The sequence below is a fragment of the Ananas comosus genome, linkage group 12, assembly GCF_001540865.1.
Source record: "Ananas comosus cultivar F153 linkage group 12, ASM154086v1, whole genome shotgun sequence".
Classification (NCBI taxonomy): Eukaryota; Viridiplantae; Streptophyta; class Magnoliopsida; order Poales; family Bromeliaceae; genus Ananas; species Ananas comosus.
This window is the reverse complement of record NC_033632.1, coordinates 9,947,409-9,967,821: the sequence shown is the minus strand read 5'-3', so window position 1 is coordinate 9,967,821 and position 20,413 is coordinate 9,947,409. Positions and strand designations below refer to the sequence as shown.

General features: G+C 38.2%; 1 protein-coding gene, 1 long non-coding RNA gene and 1 pseudogene across 4 annotated transcripts; all 3 read left to right on the top strand.

The window, feature by feature from the left end:
* Positions 550-1,183, top strand: LOC109718731. Its single transcript, XR_002218502.1, has 2 exons — positions 550-624; positions 735-1,183. It is a non-coding gene; the product is annotated as an uncharacterized LOC109718731 (long non-coding RNA).
* On the top strand, positions 1,599-4,945 carry LOC109718729 (annotated as a pseudogene).
* Positions 12,799-16,145, top strand: LOC109718730. 3 transcript variants are annotated; one of them, XR_002218500.1, is made up of 8 exons: positions 12,799-12,881; positions 12,964-13,706; positions 13,900-14,100; positions 14,206-14,453; positions 14,546-14,755; positions 14,833-14,925; positions 15,047-15,596; positions 15,832-16,145. XR_002218500.1 is itself a non-coding variant. In XM_020245120.1 (6 exons), coding segments are annotated over exons 4-6 (603 nt in total). In that variant the 5' UTR covers positions 13,900-14,100; positions 14,206-14,453; positions 14,546-14,755; positions 14,833-14,874; the 3' UTR covers positions 15,834-16,145. The 3 variants fall into 3 exon arrangements, 1 of the variants encoding a protein (XP_020100709.1); XR_002218501.1 differs by lacking the exon at positions 14,206-14,453; XM_020245120.1 differs by lacking the exons at positions 12,799-12,881; positions 12,964-13,706.

Below are 20,413 nucleotides of genomic sequence, written 5' to 3'. Positions count from 1 at the left end.
TATTCATTGTGGTTTCTATTTCTATTTTTATTCTTATATTTAAAATTTTTCGTACGGAAAGAGAAAAATGNTTTTATATATATATATATATATATATATATATATATATATATATATATATATATAATTCAATCCTAATTTATTTGAGTTTGGAGGTTGGAGGATTGCACCAACCGAAAGATCGAAGGCCGCAATCCACGCTCAAAATGCGGGCCTTGTCCTCGTCATCGCGCACTACGAAGGGTACACAGTGGAGTAACCGGAAAAATTTTCTCTCGTACTCGGCCACTGTCTGCTCCTCCTGGCGCAAACTGCGCAGGTCCTGCTCCATCTTCCTCTTGATACTGGTAGGGAAGTAGTGCGCCAGAAGAAGCTTCTTGAATCGCGCCCAAGAAATCGCTGCCAAATCAGTGTTGGGGTTGTCCTGGATATCCAACCACTAACGATAGGCTTCGCCGTCCAAGTGATGTGTGGTGAGCCAAACTCTATCCCGTTCCTCCCCCGTTGCGCGTGCCGTGTGGATCCGCGAGGCTGTGGACTACACCCTCACGCCGCATCATCTACGATCAACCAACTTTGATCCGTTGCTCGTTTGCACGCGTAACCAAGCTTTGTTTGCTCAAGGTCTCCTCCCACTCCCTTAATTAATTATTTTTCTTTTTTATTAATTTTTGTTGAAAAAAATCTCATGAAAAATTAGAATCACATTAATAACTTTATTTACAAATCATTAGGGTCTTTATATAGAATCAGCAGCTTCTCCTCCGCATTTTGGTGGATCTGCTACTTCTTCTTCTTCGTCGTCTTCGCCCTCGATCGGATTAGGGTTTAAGGCTTCGTGCGAAGGTGGAGCGATCCGAGATCGAGCTCTTCCGACCCGGATTTGTGAGATTTGATCTCTGCTCCACCCCGTAGTTCTGTGATTTCGTCTAATTTGGAGCTCGAATGATTGTGTTGGAGTGTCGATTCTTACTGTTGATCTGATTTTTGTGATTTCGATGTTAATTTCTTTTTTTCTCCATGGGGCTTTGATCTAGTATGGGGCATGGAGTGAGGTGTTGTTGATGTGTGAAATTTGTGATGCCTTAATAGGGATTCTCTCTTTTGTTTAGAGGTGAATCTCTACATTGGGTTGTTACTGAGTGTGAATGGAAATGGAAATTTTCATGAAATATGCATTAAATATGTATGCGTGCGTGCGTGCGTGCGTGCGTGTGTGTGTGTGTGTGTGTGTGTGTGTTATATGTGGGTATATGTATGTTAATAGAATCAATTGTAGTAGTGAAAGCATATATATATATATATATATATATATATATATATATATATATTATATATTTATATGGTTATCATGCTTTTAAAGCACAGGCCCATCTGTGCTGTGAATTTTGTTAGATTTCCTCGAGATTCGTGCTCTATCAAAAGCCCACTAACAGCCGTTTGTAACTTTCCGTTTCTCTCTCTCTCACGTTTTCTTTTACTGATTGACACACTCTTTTTCTCTTTTCCCATTACCCACAAAACTCATTCTCCTTCAAAACCCATCCTCCTCAAAACCCTCAAAACCCACCCTCAGAACCCATCAAAACCCACCCTCGCGAGTGCCGATCGAAGAGCGCCGCGTCGCCTCTACCTCGTGCGCGGTGGCCGCCTCCACCTCCCAAGCGCCGGCCACCTCCCCCTCGCGAGTGCCTGTTGAAGAGCGCCGCGTCGCCTCCACCTCGTGCGTGGAGGCCGCCTCCACCTGACGAGCACCGGCCGCCTCCCCCTCGCGAGTGCCGGTCGAAGACACCACCTCGCAACTGCACCATCGTCACAGGTATGATCACTAATTTTAATTAATTTTGCAAAATAAAGGTCATGCTTGTAAGCTTATAAAGCTTGTATATTTGATTAATAATTTTAATTAGAGCTTCAAAGTATGTAGTTAATGTTTAATTTAAGGTAGGGGTAAAGATTATTATTTTTTTCCTATCTCATTTACATACGTTTTTAAAATTTTGTTTAAACAAAATTTGGGCATACAAGAGTTCTTGTCAACAAAAGAGGAGAGAGAGAAAAAGTGTAATGAAAGTTTATATTTAATTATATTTGGACCTTTGGATACAGTTAGTTAATTAAATTTTTTTTAGAGGTTTTAAATTTTTTTTTTATTTGATTAGTAATTTTAATTAATGCTTCAAAGTATGTAGTCAATGTAAAATTTATTATTCTGCTCTCATATATATCAAAGCATAAGCAAATTACATACAAGTTACACTTTTTTATTATCTTAGCAACTTAGAGAACATTTATTTGATTTTTTCTATAGGGGTTAGTTAAAAGATGGAACATGGCTCTATAATTGGATCATCAGTTTCTTTATGTAATTTTGATGTTGGAAATGACACGAATGAGGAAGTTGAAGAAGTGACTGCTAATGAACAAATATGTATGAGCAAACATTCTATCGATGAGCCACGTGTTGGTTTAGAGTTCGACTGTATGGAGGCCGCTAAAAAGTTCTATAATGATTATGCTTTTAAAATGGGATTTAGTATAAGAAAATCAAGCCATTATAAGGCAAGGAAACAAGATGATGCTATCACATCTATAACATATTGTTGTTCGAAAGCAGGTTATTCTAAATCTGCAACTAACGAGAAAGGTCAACCCCAAAATTCCCAAGGTTGCAATACACCTAAAAAGCAAATGCCTAATAGAAGAACCGGTTGTAAGGCACATATTATATTAAAAATAGATGACTGAGGAAAGTGGGTGATAACGGTGGTTGCGAATGAACATAATCATGAACTGATCGTTAGTCCTTCCAAAACCCGATTTTTTCTATCACACCGTTCCATCACAAAGGAACAAAAGGAATTGATCCATATGTTAAACGAGCAAAATATCTCCACTTCACAAATTATGTCCTTTATGCAAGAAAGAGAGGGAGGAAGACATAATATTCATTTCACTCGTAAGGACTTGAGTAACAAGGTTTCCGAGAAAAATAGAAGCCTTATTGGAATAGATGTGGCAAGTGCACTTAATTATTTTCGTGAGCTTCAATGTAAAGATCCATTATTTTTCTATGCTATTGATATTGATGACCAACAAAGGGCACGAAATATATTTTGGGTGGATGGAAGATCAAGACTAGCATATGAGCACTTCGGCGACGTTGTCACTTTTTACACAACTTATATGACAAATAAATATAGTATGCCATTTGCTCCTTTTATAGGGGTTAATCATCATTTACAGTCTATTTTTTTTGGGTGTGCTCTTATTAGAGATGAGACTGCTAATACATTTTGTTGGTTATTTGAAACATGGATGGAAGCCATGTATGGTAGACACCCAAAAGCTATTATTACTGATCAAGATCCTGCTATGAAAAAAGCCATCGAGCAAATCTTTCCAACCACCGTTCATAGGTGTTGTCAGTGGCATGTGATGAGAAAAGCAAAAGAACATTTTGGTGTGCTTTATAGCTCCAAAGATGGCTTCGAAAGTGATTTGAAAGAATGTATAAATTCTAGTCTTACTGTGGAGGCATTTGAGGATGCTTGGGCAACAATGCTTGATAAGTATCAATTGCATGAAAATAGCCACCTTCGGTTGCTATGGAATATTCGACATCAATGGATTCCTGCATATTTTCGAAATACCTTCTTTGCAAATATGTCTACGTCACAACGTAGTGAAAGTATGAATGCTGTGGCAAAAATATGGTTAGATTCACATACATCAATATTCAAGTTTGTATCTCAGTTTGAGAAAATGACACATAATCAATATGAGAGAGAGGATATGGAGGATTTTATGACAAAGGACGGCGAGCCCACCTTATGGTCAGATGATCCAATTGAGAAAGATGCACGTCGAATATACACAAGGATATTATTTTCAGAATTTAAGACTCAATTAAGGGCTACGACAGGTTATAAGTTGATTGAGTTGGAAAAGGAATCACTATACAAAATCAGCCCTATATCATGCTCTTCGTCTTCAAGACAACACGCGCATACATATATGGTGACAGTTGTAAAATCTGAAAATATTATATCTTGCACTTGTAAGTTGTTTGAGTTTTACGGTCTCCTATGTGCTCATTCGCTTAAAGTAATGCATCACATTGAGATTTATAGTATTCCTCCTTGTTATATATTAAAAAGATGGACTAAGAATGCCAAAAAAGGAACGTCAAGTAGTAGTTTAGAAATGAGTGGTGGGTCCTCATTTTGTAGATCTCGAAGATTTGATTCACTTACATTAGAGGCAAAAAAATTTATCTTTGAAGGTTCGAAAAGTCTTAAGGCATATGAAACTGCTTGTCAGATAATTAGAACAGGAATTGATGCTCTAATATCAGTTAATCAGACTCTCGAGAATGAAGTAGAGACAATCAAGGAGCCTTCGAATGATCTTCACAGGATTGTGATTTCACAATCAAGTCGAGTAAAGCAGTTTACATCAGATAATATGATTAAAGATCCCCCTCACTCGCAGTGCAAAGGAAGAAGAAAACCGCAAAGACTAAAGCCACAAATTGAAAAGAAAGCTAAGATACCAAGAACTTGCAAGGCATGTGGTAAAAAAGGTCATAATATCAGGACCTGTAAGGAGGTGAGATAAATTACATTTTTTTTTAGATACAGTTCTAATTTTTTTTTAAGTTTCTTCTAAAATTGTTACCTTCCCTATTATCACATAATGCGAATAAATATATTATTTTGCAGAATGTTGATGAAGCGCCATCTAACGAGCAAAGTTTTAGTGAGAGCCTTGAAGAAACAAATGAAGAAGAATATTGAGAGTTATGTCGAAGGATTTGTTTGATTGAATGAGACTTTATTATGTTATATGCATTTTTTTTTTGACTTTATTATGCTATATGTAGGTTATTTTGGATATGTTGGACATTATTATGCTATATGCAGTTTTTGTTTGTGTTGTAAAATATTTTGTTTGACCTTATTATGTGCAGCTTGCAGATGTTTATTAGTGTTTTAAAATTTGTTGGATTGTTGTGTTGGACTTTATTATGAAGAAGAGTTTTGAACTATTATGTTTTATGTGCTTGTTGCACTTTGTTACAAAAGGGGTTGCCTACTGTTTTAAAATAAGCTTGTCAACTGGTTTTGTGTTCCACTCCAAGCTTGTCAACTGGTTTATAGTATCAGCTCCAGATTTTGTGCATTCTCTCGTATATAAATCCACTGGTTTATTATATTTCGCTAATTATTTGTCATTCACAACAGCAAATTTGGTTGTAAGTAGTTGCTAAAGCTAAATTGGATAGAAAAACACAAACAAATACTATAACCAGATTTACATATATCTTGCTATTGTGTCTTAATATTTAGCAGCAGCAGTGGAGATGGCAGTGGATTTGATTGTGATGATCCATTAACAAAATGCAGAAAACTAAAGAATGCCTTAGTGCTTTGAATATCAAATCGAGAAAAACTCTGCATATGGTTATGTAAGATAGAAATATTAGATATTGTCAAACAAATTATATAATTCAATTCAAAGCATACTCAATTAGTCATGCCTAAGTTGCGAGCTCGTAGCAATCAAACTCAAACACATTTAAATTCAAAAATACATTCTCATGCAAAATGTGTATATTTTTATCAAACTTCACCTACACTAGAATTTTATTAGCAAAACAATTAAACCCATGCCACTTCACATCCTGTTCCCTGCATTACACTCCACTCTATGATACTAGCATGTAAAATAAGCAATATAACGTCAATTTAGGTGAATAGAAATAAATATCCATACAATGATTAATATACTGCTGTTTCACATGGTTAAAGCATCCACTATAATACACATAGATTTAGGTGAATAAAAATTTAATACATAAAATTGCTAAAATAAATACAATGAAGATCTTTCTTTCAGCTTCGATTCTTTCCACCATTGTCGTCGTCCTCGTAGAAACTTCTTCAACTTTAATTTTCAAATTCTCTATTTGCTCAGCCAAATTAGATAGATTATAACTTATGCATTGAAGCATTTTTTCATCCGAAATTTTTTGCGCAGAAGTTGCCATTTCGGGGGCTAGACTTTCCTTTGAGTTCAAAAGATTTGAACATGACTCCAAATATTCTTTAGATTTCACTAATTGTTTATCGCACCACATGAAAAAGTCACAGTATTTATCATTATTTTTTTCATAATTTCGACAGCCGTAAAATTGTCTTCCTTTGCTTCTAGGTTGCTGTGAAGTTCGTATTATAGCTATTTGGTTGCATTTGCACCAAATTGTCCTATCTTCAAGAAAACTTGCTGAAGAGGCCATCAATAATCCTGTCAAAATTGTGAAGAGATATTGCCATCAACTTAATAATATGCATAAAAATTGGAGAAAAAGAATTTCAAAAATCTCTAAAACAACTTAATTAACTATCTGTATCCAAACAAACAATATAAATATAAACTTTTTTCTCTCCTCTTTTGTTGGCAGGAATCCCTATATGCCCAACTTTGCTAAAACTTTAGAACAAAATTATTAGATAGAATATACACTTTGCTTAAACAAAATTTAAAAACGTATGTATATGAGATAGGAAAAAAAATATATCTCTGTCCCTACCACAAATTTTATATTGACTACATCCAAACAAACAAACAAAACAAACAAGATATTGCCATCAACTTAATAATCTCTAAAAAAAACTTAATTAACTAACTGTATCCAAACAAACAAAAATAAAAATAAAATTTTATTATATTTTTTCTCTCTCTCCTCTGACAGAATCTTTGTATGCCCAAATTTTGCTTAAACAAAATTAAAGAAACATATGTATATGAGATAGGGAAAAAGAAAAAAATTAGTGATCATACCTGTGACGGTGGAGGCGGATTGCGCTCGTGAGGTGGAGTCTTTGACCGGCACTCGTGAGGGAGAAGCGCGCTCGTGAGGCGGAGATGGCCTCCGCGCACGAGGTGGAGGTGACGCGGCGTTCTTCGACCGGCACTCACGAGAGGGAGGCGACGCGGCGTTCTTCGACCGGCACTCACGAGAGGGGGTGGCCGGTGCTTGCGATGTGGAGGTAGCCGTCGGGAATGTGGTGGAGGCGATGCGGCGCTAGGGAGGTTGGCCTGGTGGGTTTTGGGGGGATGGGTTTGAGGGTAATGGGTTTGGAGAAGAGAGAGAGAGAGAGAGGGTGTGTGTGTCATTGAACAAAGAAAATGTGTGAGAGAGAGAAACGGAAAAGTTACAAACGGCTGTTAGTGGGCTTTTGATAGAGCACGAATCTCGAGGAAATCCTATGGTAACAAATTCACAAGCACAGATGGGCCTGTGCTCTTAAAAGCATATAAGCTCTACTCTCTCTCTCTCTCTCTCTCTCTCTCTCTCTCTCTCTCTCTCTCTCTCTCTATATATATATATATATATATTTATATATTTATATATATAGAAGTATACATATATATATAGAAGTATTATAGAAGAAGAAGAAGAGAGCTGATGAAAATGATTCAAAAGATAAACCTTTTCCATCTAAATGAAAGGTTATACAATTGTGTTCCCTTCCAAGTTCCAGAAGCTCCATGATTATTATTCATGTAATTTAAACCAAGCTAATTAAAAAACTGTCGACTAAAATTTTAAGCTACATATGTGACTTTATTGTAAGTGAACATGTGACTATAGCTATGTATGGTTCATAGCTAACTACTGGCAATATACATATGCATGTATGTAAAGCAAAGAGAAGTCTACATGATGCACATTAAAATCTCAACCTAAAACATAATGAGATGGGTAAAGATTTTGCTAAGTTAATTATCTATATATAGTCTAAGATGTACTAATTAATGTGATCATTATTTATTAGTTTGCTAAAATGCTTCGCCATAGTAAGTTGTGTCCGAGGGATTAATTTGATTAATGTTTTCTCAATCGAAATGTTTGATATGTAAACCATTAAGTTGGTAGCTGTATTTTCCATGACCTGCATAGCATGCATGTGATCATATTGTCACAGCAGTGGGCCTTCCACAAATACCATTTTATATACTTGTTATGTCATATGAGATCTCTAGAAAAAGTAAAATAGAAAAGAGAAGAGAGGAAGAAGAGAAATACAAGAATCTAGTACTTTTTGATAGAAGTAAACTAAACTAATTTTATTGGAACATACAAACTAGCAAAACTTAGGCTTCTTGCTTGTACAGCACTTCGGCCTCTCTTATAACTAATTACCTAGAGTCCTACTCTAATTAAATTTTGATGTAATCACAATTTAAACTACAAAATCAAATAATCACATAAAATAAATATTCTACTTATAATCTAATTAATTATTAGCATTTTCACTAACAGGTGTGATGGATATATACTTGCCGTGACCCAAAAATTATCATATGATATTCTAATTTTGTTACATTTTTACCATGTAGTTGCGAAAATAAATTTTCATGTCTTAAATACTTGAAAATGATTTTCAAAACTGCGGCACTTAAATTACTGTCTGGATTAGAGCTAGGACAACAAGTCATAGAAATTACAAAAGGACCCAATTATTTCTGAGCCACTTCTATGCAAGAGAAAGATGTACTTTTGCAGGGAAAAAAAAAATAACATTGTGTGGACATATGTTGAGAAAGGTTCCTTAGTAAATTGTAAAATAGTTTAGGCCTAACACTATAAAATTACCGGCATGACAAGAGAATACAATTAAACTTTGATGGCAGTGAATGTATTAAAGTGTTGGAATAATTAATAATCCAAATTAACTTAATTTCAAAACATAATTGGAGATAAGTTTATATCTTTTATTTGGAGTTATATTTAGAATTTATACATTATTTGGAGGTCTCTCTCTATATATGTAGAGGCTTAAGAATTGGAAACCTACAGCTAAGAGCTTAATGAAGCGGAGGGTTAATTAGAAATTAAGCCGATCCAAGTAGCGGCCTGGTAGATGATAATGTGGCCGAGATGTACTTTAGAGTTTCTGATTGATTAATAAAGTATTAGTTTAGTCATCTTCCTCCCATGTCTCTTTTATATATTATTGGGAAAACTTCAAAAACCCCCATTGTGGTTTCAATTTTTTTCATTTTAATACCATGTGGTTTAAAGTGTATCAAATTAGTACCCTATTGTTTCTTACTTTATCACTTTAGTACCCTGTGGTTTAAAGTGTATCAAGTTAGTACCCTATGGTTTTGCACTTTATCACTTTAGTACCCTGTGGTTTTAATTTTGTATCAAGTTAGTACCCTGTGGTTTTTTAAATCACAGGGTACTAAAGTGATAAAGTGTGAAACTACAGGGTACTAAAGTGATAAAGTGCAAAACCACAGTGTACTAATTTGATACACTTTAAACCACAGGGTATTAAAATGAAAAAAGTGAAACCACATGGGATTTTTGAAGTTCGAATCGTAGTTGATTCACATTTCAACAAGTATACTTGTTTTTCTTTCTTAATTTATTTTTATATCTCTGATATTTTAGTGTTTGCTTGTTTCTAAATTGTTGGTCTTATATTACCATTCTTCATTTTCTTGATTAGTAAGCAATACAACTCGTATGGTTTAATCTTGAATTAAAAGTGATGGCCCTCTTTTATATGTTGCTAAATCGCTATTTATTTTATTTAGCTTATACTAACTTGATTATAAATTATGGCACAATTATTGTATCTAAATGCTAGATACTATTGGGTGTATTTGGCAAACTTGTTTTCCTATAGTGGAACGAGGTTTTTTCTTTTATAGGTATATAGCGCATATTCACACTTTCTTGTCGCTAAATTTTTGTAGAATATCTATTTTATTAAGACAAATTTAAGGTTACTTTTATTGATTGTTTGGGTTCACTATGATTAATTTTTAGTTGTAATTTAAGTTTTCAGCAATCGTACTATCGATTTTTTCATGTTATACAAAAACTACTCACTTCTTAGATAGCTTGTTCAATTATTAAGTTAGCATTATTTGATGTTGTTATCTTATTATTATATGGAATGAAGTACTTTGAATAATGGATAAGACCTGGATTGATATAGAGAATAGACGATGTCCAGAGTATGTGAATGGAGTTAATAATTTTCTCCAATTTGCATTTGCACATGCTTCAAGAGTAGACAAAATTCGATGCCCTTGTTACAAATGTTGCAATGCCACTTTCCAAACTCGCAATATTGTGTACTCTCACCTTTTGCTATACGGGATGCTAAGGGATTATAAATGATGGTTCTGTCATGGGGAGAAATATATAGATCAAAACAATGAAAGTATAGACGATGATAATGAACCGGAAGAGGAAAAAGAAAATAACCATGATAACATGCATGAACTTTTGCATGATTTAGGTAGAACGGAAGATGCAAATGTGGATTTTATTGATCACAATCAGTAGGAACCAAATGAGGCAGCAAAGAAATTTTACCATTTATTGTTGGATGCTGAGCAAGAACTATATCCAGGATGCAAAGAGTTCTCTAAATTAGAGTTTATTGTAAATTTACTACAACTTAAATGCATTAATGGATGGAGTGACAAATCATTTACAGCATTGCTTCATTTACTAAAAAGAGCATTTCTAATTGGTGAATCACTTCCTAAGAATTATCATGAAGCAAAAAAATATACTCGTGATTTCGGTTTGGACTATATTAAGATTGATGCATGTAAGAATGATTGTATTCTATTTTGGAAAGAATATAAAAATTATGAAAGTTGTCCAAATTGTAATACTTCCAGATGGAAATATAGTGACACAAAGGGAAAAGACCATGATGTCCTAGAATCAGGGATTGAAAAAAAAATTTCCAAAAAGATTTTGCGTTACTTTCCGTTAACGCCAAGGTTACAAAGATTGTACATGTCATCTAAAACTGCTGCTCAAATGCGATGGCATAAGGAACAACGTTGCAGTGATGGAATATTGAGGCATCCAGCTGATTCGTTAGCATGGAAATCTTTTGATGATTTGCACCCACTGTTTGCTATGGATCCACGTAGTGTAAGAATGGGGTTAGCAAGTGACGGTTTCAATCCTTTTGGAAATATGAGCATATCTTATAGCGTGTGGCCAGTTATTTTGGTTCCATACAATTTGCCACCATGGATGTGTATGAAAAATTCTTACTTTTTGATGTCTTTGCTTATTCCTGGTCCTCGAGCTCCAGGAAATGATATTAATGTCTATTTGCAACCTTTGATAGAAGAGTTGATTATGTTATGGAATGTAGGTGTTGAAACCTACGATGCATTTGGTAAATGTAATTTTCAACTACGTGCTGCAGTACTTTGGACTATAAATGACTTTCCAGCATATGCTAACTTGTCTGGTTGGAGCACTAAAGGAGCATTGGCTTGTCCTTTATGCAATAAAGATACTTGTTCTAGTCGATTGAAGTATGGTCGCAAAATGTGTTATATGGGGCATCGTCGCTTCTTGAAACCCGATCATAAATGGCGTAGAGATAAAAAGTCATTTGATGGAAAAATAGAAACTCGACTTCCGCCTAAACATTTATCCGGAGATGAAATTCTTGATTAACTAAATGGAGTTGAAAATGTGACATTTGGCAAAATTGAGAACAAAAGAAAGCGAAGTGGGCCAACTTTAGTCTACAATTGGAAGAAAAAAAGTATCTTCTTTCAGTTACCTTATTGGAGTACACTTCTATTGCGCCATAATCTTGATGTTATGCATATTGAAAAGAATGTGTGCGATAATTTTGTGGGAACTTTTTTCAACATTGATGGCAAAAATAAAGATAATTTAAATGCTCGACTTGACCTCAAGGAAATTGGAGTGCGCCCAGAATTGCATCCAATAGATAATGGTGATACCTATATTATTCCACAAGCATGCTACACCTTAAAGTTAGATGAAAAGAGAGCTGTTTGTCAATTTTTAAGTGATTTAAAAGTGCCGGATGGATATTCCTCAAACATATCTCGATGTATCAATGTAAAAGAGGGTAAGTTGAGTGGGATGAAGTCGCATGATTGTCATGTGTTTGTTCAAGATCACCTCCCATCGGCTTTTCGTGGCATTTTACCTAGAAAGGTCTATGAGCGACTTGTAGAAATTAGTTTGTTTTTTAAGCAGTTGTGCTAAAAAACATTGAGATTTGAAGTGCTGGAAAGGTTAGAACATAATATTGCAGTGACTATTTGTAAGCTCGAAAGGGTGTTCCCTCCGGCATTTTTTGATATCATGATACACTTGTCTATTCATCTTCCAATGGAGGCAAAGTTGGCTGGTCCAGTACATTATCGCTGGATGTATCCATTTGAGAGGTCATTGACTTATTCTACCCTATAGTTGAATGATTTTTTCTATATATATATATTCTTTTATATAATAGTTTATTAAATAATTTTTTCTTTTCTTATAATAGGTACTTGCGTAAATTGAAGTCATATGTACGTAATAAAGCGCGTCCAGAAGGGTCAATAGCTTTAGCCTATCTTGCAGATGAGTGCTTAACATTTTGTTCTAGATATTTAGGTAGAACAGAAACAAAATTCAATAGAAAAGAAAGAAATTATGAGGGTTCTAAAGTACAAACATCAAAGTTGTCTATTTTTCAAAAAAATGGACGACCACTAAATAGAGGGAAAAGGAACCTTTAAAAAGCTTTCTTATGAAGATTGGAACCGCGCTCAATTGTATGTTCTAAGAAATTGTGGTGAAGCTCAACAATTCCTTATGTGAGACTTTTTTTTCTTTTTATTTAATAGTTTCTCTTTTTTCCTTTTTTGTAATCATTGATTACTCCGGTCTTAATAATGATATTATCTTATGTCATCGATTAAAAGAACATCAAACGGAACTTAAGAGAGAGGACTTAAGGAATTTGGCAAGTAGGCAAGATGCAACATTTGTTAGATGGTTTGAATCACGAGTAAGTGCACTCAATATTATCTTAGATTTTATAATCAACTTGCCTTGCTATCTTTTTTATGTTTATTTGCTTGTCATTGTAGATAAATCGCTTGCATTGTGAAGGAAATGGAAGTGTTAGCACGGAACTTCTACATTTAGCTTGTGGTCCAAATAGAATGGTGACACGTTATAGTGGTTATATTGTTAATGGCTTTAGGTTTCATACATACAAGCATGAAATGCGACGACGAACACAAAATAGCGGAGTTTTTGTAAAAGGTGATGAGCAATCTGGAAATAGAGAATACTTTGGAGTTTTGAAGGATATTATAGAATTGGAATATGAAGGGGGAAACAAAATAGTACTTTTCAAGTGTGATTGGTGGGATACATATAATGAAGGAAGGGGTTACAAGAAAGAAGCCAATGGAATGATCACTTTTCTAAACTTCAGTCGACACTTGGCGACAAATGAGCCATATGTGTTAGCATCTCAAGTAGAACAAGTGTATTATGTAACAGACAATAGAAATCTTGATTGGCGAATGGTGGTAAAAACATTACCTCGTAACTTTTATGATATTCCTATTGTTAATGAGGAAGAGTCTAGTGATGATGAACCTGCTTGGGATAAGAATACAACATTGGATTCCCTACCTGACTATGTTATTAGCAATGATGACACTACCACACTGTTAAATCGTGATGATGTTACCGGTCTTATTATTGAGAAAGATCATCTATTACACAAAGTAAATGATGATAGGCATATTGATGGTTTTATTGATGATAATCAGGAAGAAGAGGAATGGGAAGAAAGTGAAGAAGATGATTTGGAATAATAGTAAGTATGGCCAATTTAATTTGAAAATATACTTCATGAATCTTTCTTTGATTAACATTTTTACACGTATCTTATATGTGTTCTGTTGTTTAGATAGAAAATGATTTATGCTTTATTTACTTAAAATTTATCTATTTATTATATATTGTCTTAGTAATTTGGCATTTTGGCATGTTTTTACTAATCATTGTAGGTGTCATGGCCGGCAAGTATAAAGAATGGAGTAATCGGACTAGACTTGGCAGCACAATGATGCGTAGGGTGCAAGAGGCTTGACCTGAAATTCCATCAACCGAGGAGATAGGGGAGCATCGACCCCGAATAGAGATAAACAGATCAAATCACCAGATGGAGCAAACTAATGGACTTGATGTACCAAATAGCAGTAGTGCAGGTATAGAACTTTTTTGTAGAATAAGTGTACAAGTTTTGAATGCTTTATTACAATAGTTTATGATAATATGACAAGCTCATAACATTTTGATTGTTTTAATACTAGCTTCATGTTTTGAAAGAAAGCGGACACGAGGAAAAACTATAGGTTTGAAGTGGGTGAAAAAAAGGAAAGAAGAAAAGACCAAACCTGGAGTTGAGATGCCTAAAGATTTACAACGTGCAGTGGGTACAAATGCACAACAGTTTATTACCGAAACAGCTCAAATTGTTAGACAGCATGCTCCTTTAAATGTAGAGAAGTGGAGTAAAATACCCTTACATTCCATCGATAGGATGGTGAAAATTGTTCATGTAATGTATCAACTTTTTCCTTTGTTCCTCTAGCGAGTTCTTTACATATCTAACTTTATATATTTTGTTCTCTATTTTTATTGTCCTTTCAGGAGAAATTCACTCTTCCAAATCAAACTTATGTCCTTGGAGTCATTATACACCAACTCCGAAGTCATTTCAATAGTTGGCGTTATGACTTGCACCGATTTCATTACAAAAAATACAAAACAGATGAACAAAGGCGTGCTCACTGCCCTAGTGACATTGATCCAGATCAGTAGAATTGGCTCATAAACTATTGGAGCGATCCGAAATTTAAGGTAGAAGAAAAGTTGAATAGTGATTACTAATTGTCATTTGATAAATAAATTTATTAGTTGTTGTTTCTTGAATGTAGAAAATCAGTGAAGTAAATAAAGAAAATAAGTCGAAGCAAACGATGCTCGCTCGTGTTGGTACAAAATCTATTGCAAGAAATCTAACTGAAATGGTAAGTTCTTGTATTTATGAAAATACTTAAATGTTTATCATAGTTGCAGGTCTCAATTTTGTTTTTAAATTTCTCTCATAAAATCATTTGACATCTAGTACACATCTATATGAATGTATAGAGAAAGGACTTAGAAGAAAATGAACAAGAAAACAATGAAATATCGGAACAACCTGAATATATGAGGTTATGGGAGAAAGTTAGAAAGAAAAAGGACGGAACATGGGTTGATACAAATGCTAAGGAAAAATATAAGGAAATGGAAAATCTTCATACAACTCAAATGCAAGAGAAAGGCGAGGATATTCTGACAACTCGTGAAGCCTATACAATTGTACTTGGACACAGATCTGGATATGTTCGGGGTATGGGTTCAGGCCCTGAGCCTTTAGAAAATGGCGGTCTGAGGGGACAATGGCTTCGTGCACAAATACAAGCAGAGATCGAGGTTGAGATGACAGCTCGAATTCAAGAGGAGGTAGAGGCATGCATGGCACAAAAAGAGAGTGAGGTACAAGCTCAAATAGAGCAACGAGAGGCTGAAGCAGAGGCTTGTTTAGCTCAAAAAGAGGCACGATTGGAGCAAATGGAAGCCCAAATGCGTGCTGTTATGCAGCATTTATCGGAAATTGGGATGCTTTTATCTTCGCAGCCAACATCCGCTAGTCGTTGTAAGTAATAAATCTGTACTTTTGATTTAATTTGAATGATTGAAATTTCTAGATAGCATGCAGTTTTTCTATATTAGATAACAAAATATAAATTTTAGAAACCTTGCTTACTTTTAGTTCAATTAAGATTGAAATATTTGCGATGAAGTAAGTTCATATTGCATGAAAATTTTATTTGGTTTTTGAGAAATTGGTGACTTACTGTCTAATTTTATTTTCTCTTTTTATTGTGCAGGATTAAACAAGGCATATAAGCTTCATGGATTTCATTTCCATTTGTCTAGTGGTTTTGAAAGGGGAACAACTAAAGACTTGCACATTTTGAAAATACTTAAAGCATCTTCATACTTAAAGCATCTTCATATTATGTTTAAAAAAATCTTATAACTAGTTGTAAAAGTGGTATAATTAAACAATTTGTGTATGTTGGAGATGCATGAAGCATTTTGTATGTTTTGGATATTAGTAATGGATTTGTGTATGTTGGAGATGCATGAAACTTTTTGTATGTTTTGGATATTAGTAATGGAACAACTTGTTTTATTGATATTTTGGTTCTTATTTGAAACTGTTTTGTGGTGAAATATTTTGGTGAAATATTGTGTTTGGCCATAAAAGTTTTGAATTGTCACCGTAATTCTTTTGGGATTTAATTAGTGGCCAACTTTTTGGTCACAGTTGACACATGTCTTCTATGACAAAGTAGTTTGCCACAAATCCATGGCTTCTTTTGTGACGAATATTTTCCCAGCAAATGCTTTCCACATTTAATGGCCAACTTTTTGGTCACAATTGACAATGCCTTCTATGGCAAAATAGTTTGCCACAAATGCATGACTTCTTTTGTGGCGAATATTTTTCCAGCAAATACTTTCCACATCACAATTGATATACTAATTTTATGACGAAATATTTCGCCACAAATATAAAACCTTTTGTGGCGAATATTACTTTTCCCCACAAGTATATTTTACAGCGGGCTTATTGTGGCGGGCTTGTGGCGCAGAATATTTCGCCACAAAAAATATTTTGTGACAAAATTTTCTCTTTTTGTGGCGAAAATTTTCTCCACAAAATGCCTATCTTCTTGTAGTGAAAGCTGGCCTCGCCGCAGGTATCTGAACCGGTGGTGCTGCGACCACCTCCTCCCATGGTGCGGTCGCCGGTGCCGCACGCGAAGAACTGGGTATGGGGGATTGCACCCTCGGCGCGACGTCCACTATGGGTGCTGGCTGTGTGGGAACCTGAGTCTCCCTAGAAGCTGCTGCCTGCTGTAGCAAGAGATCCTCCAGGTGCTTCATCCGTGCCTCCTGCCGCTGTGCCACCTCGGCCTGTCGCTGAGCGGCCGCCGCCTGCTGCGCTACAAGATCAGTGAGGACCGCAAGCTCGGTCCTCAAGTCGCGGACCTCGCTAGATCAGGAAGTCGCGGAGGTTCCGACTTACTCGGGGTGTGCCGCATCATCCGCTCCGGCAGATTGGGAGCGTGTAACCGGCATCGTCACTACAAAACATAAAAGCGCAAGTCAGTAACCCGCGCTATCGGATCCCCGCTCAAGATAACCAAACCCCAAATCTTGCGAAAGTAGGGAAGCGTCCTTCACTACTAACCCCCGATATTACGTTGTCGGCCGCCAACGTAACCCTCCGCGAAGTTAGAAGCCATACACTCCGATCAAACTCTAACTTTTTAGAGTTATCGTAAAACCCAATCGAAATACTTTCGCTTACAAGTCAAATAGACCTCGTCTCTCACGAGCCTATTTCCTATAGTCCAACTGGCCTAAGGTTCGCTAGGTTCTCTAAGACTCAACCCTAGGCTCTGATACCAAACTAATCTGTCACGCCCCGGGACCGGCGGAGGCCCTCCCGGTGGCGCGCCCAGACCCGCCATATGTCAGCACATATAAGGCGTTTACAATAACAACGAAAAAATAAAGCCAAAAGATGACCTACAACTAGAGATATCAGAGCAAGTATACATCTATGTTAGGACTGAGATTTTGGCAGTATATCTAAACTCTCAGTTGACGATGTTTTTATGTGTAATTTAATTACAAAAGCACTCGTCAAGTTTCAGAAGAAATCGAGTTAGAACGGAGATTTTACGCAATCTCCATGTTTCACTTAAAGTGAATAGTAACTCGGTTTTCCGGAGAAGCCACAGTGCGAAGTTGGCTTCTGGCGCGTATCGGACTCCGTTCATAGCAGTCCAATAGCTCGTTTCGAACGGTTTGGTTATTCTAGAACCGATGGCGCTGACGGATTTTGAGTTTAACGCACGAATTTCGAGAAAATCCTAAAATACGTGTTTTATATGTATTTGTGCGTCATTTTGGCCTTTTGGAGAGAAAGCGGATTTCGTCGCGAATCCGCGAAGGATCAAGGCGAAATGAAATCGTGAATTTGTTGTCTCCATCGTGCTGATCGTACTGGTGCGATCCGTTCGCAAATATGACGGACGGATCTGCGGAGATCGCGCGTTGATCGAGGAGAGGTCGGTGAGGGCAAAACAGTATTTTCGCGAAAGTAGCGACATTTTATGTACCGTTTTGCTTGAGATTGTACGTGGAACGGTATTCGCGTGTTTTACACGCGCTGTGAGGGACTCAGTATTAAATACTAAAGTTTGATGGGCTTTTCCGTAATTTGCACCTTATATATATATATTGTATCTAGGGTTGTCTACCTTGGAACCTAACCCTAGCCATCCCTAGCTAACCCTAGTCGCCCCAGCCACCTTCACCTCGCTTCCCCGCCCTAGCCGCACGCCCCCGGCCGTGGGCGGCTGAGCCCCGGTCGCCGCCGAGCCATTGTCTTCCTCCCTCTCCATCTCTCTCTCCTTCAACCTTTCTTTATCTCAGGTTAGGGGCAAGCCCGAGGTTGCTCTCCTCTCTAGTGCTTCCCCTGGAGCCCCGGCGACTATCCCCGGCCGACCGCCGCCGCCCCTGCGGGCCGCCGCCGCCGCCGCGGCCATCCTACAGCCGCCCCAGGTCTGCTCGGGCCGAGCAGACCTGGTAGCTTCACCCCCGCGCCGCAGCCGCCCTTGTCCACCCCTGCGATCTCCATCACGGCCTCCGGCACCCCCTCCCCCGGCCGGAAGGGTCACCGCCGCCGCCACGCGCCTTGGGCGCTGCCGCCCAGGGCTGAAGACTGAGCCAAGCTCGGCGCGGTTGCGCCCGAGCCGCGGGCTGCCGCCGCCGTCGCCCACCGCCTCCTCCTCCCCCTCTGGCCTCTGGGGACCCGCCGCCGACGTCCCCGACCTGCCCGTGGCCGCAGCAGCCCCTGGACCCGTGTCCTAGCTCGTGTGGGCTTGCCTTTTTCCACCGCCGCCGCCGCTGCTTCCAGCCGCCACCCGAGGTGAGCTTGGTACTCCTCACCTCCCCCGCAACCTTCCCTGGCCCGCGCGCAACCCTCCGTGCCGCCGGTGGCCGGCCGGAGCAAGCTTGCTCCGGCCAAGCCCGAAATAGGGCTTAGTTGAGTAGGTTTGCTGTTCCGAGCTACCCGAGGCTCCCAGACCTCTGAGGATGGGAGCACGGTGATCGTGGCAACTTTCTGATCATCGTACTCACCTTAGATTCTGTCGGGGAGACTCCATTCCGCTGTTTCGGCGGTGTCGACCCTATTAAGCCTTTTCGGCTGCTGTTTCGTGCTTGCGCGCATTTTTTCGGCGATCCGAGGCTGTTCCGATGCCTCCGGAGGTGAGCACGGTGATCGTTGGTCAGTGCTGATCATAGTGCTCACCTTACTTTGGATCAGAGGATGTCATATCGGCCTGTTCGGCGTGATTTTCCCCGACTGCGCGCTATTCACTGAACCTTCGGGTTGCTCCCGCGCTTCCCACAGTGAGCCGTTGCACTTCGGATTGTGAGCATGGCCTCTGGCACGTCGATACCTGTCAGTACGTGCCTCGGCGGAACTTAGAAGTCCTCGGTTTGTGAGAACGAGCCATAGAAGTCACCCGATTTACATAAAATGATGGATTTTATGTAAACATAGGGACTTTTATGCATTTGTACACCTTGTGGCTACTGTGGGCAGTGCGTTGGTGTGTGTGGTGACCTTCAGACTGATTGTCCATGATCTGATAGCTTTTGCGGAAATCGAAAAGTCGATTCCGGCACGTTTTTCGGCGAAATTCTCCGAAAGAACGCGGTTTCGGTTCGGATTTCTTCCGACGTGGTTTGGTTATCCTGTAATTTATCGCTGAGCCTTGTTGGCTGGTCACCATCATCATTTTGTGGGTTTAGTGATGATGGGTGGGCGACGGTGGGTTCCGATGTCGAAATAGACACTTTCGAGAACCCGAATTCGTACAATTATCCGGCGATAATTGTGTAGCGGTGTTATCTTGTGTTTATTGCCAAGACATCCAAACAGGAGTGTTTTGTGGCAGCGGGTGACTCGTGGTACGCTCGGTGAGTTTCGGGACACTTAGTGGGTCCCGACGGCGTCCTAGTGTGGTTTTCGGGACTTCCAGTGAGTTACGGTGATTGGTTTTGGGAAACCGATTACAGGAATCTTTTGTAGAGGTTTGTGAGTCTCGTGCTTTGGATTAGTGGGTTGGATACTGACCTGGTGGATCTTCGTAGGTCTGGTTGACTTGTGCATACCCAGTGTTCCGACGCGACAGTGACAGGTGGGTACTTCGATCCGACGTCAGTATAGTGGTGCACGCTCGGGGATGGTTTCTTACCCTTACTCTGCTGTTGTTACTATTGCATAGTACATATTGAGCCTTGCACCCATGTTATTCCATTATACTCTGCTCGTTGTTTGCATGCTTAGTATCCTGAGTAGGAGTAGAGTAGTTCTATCTA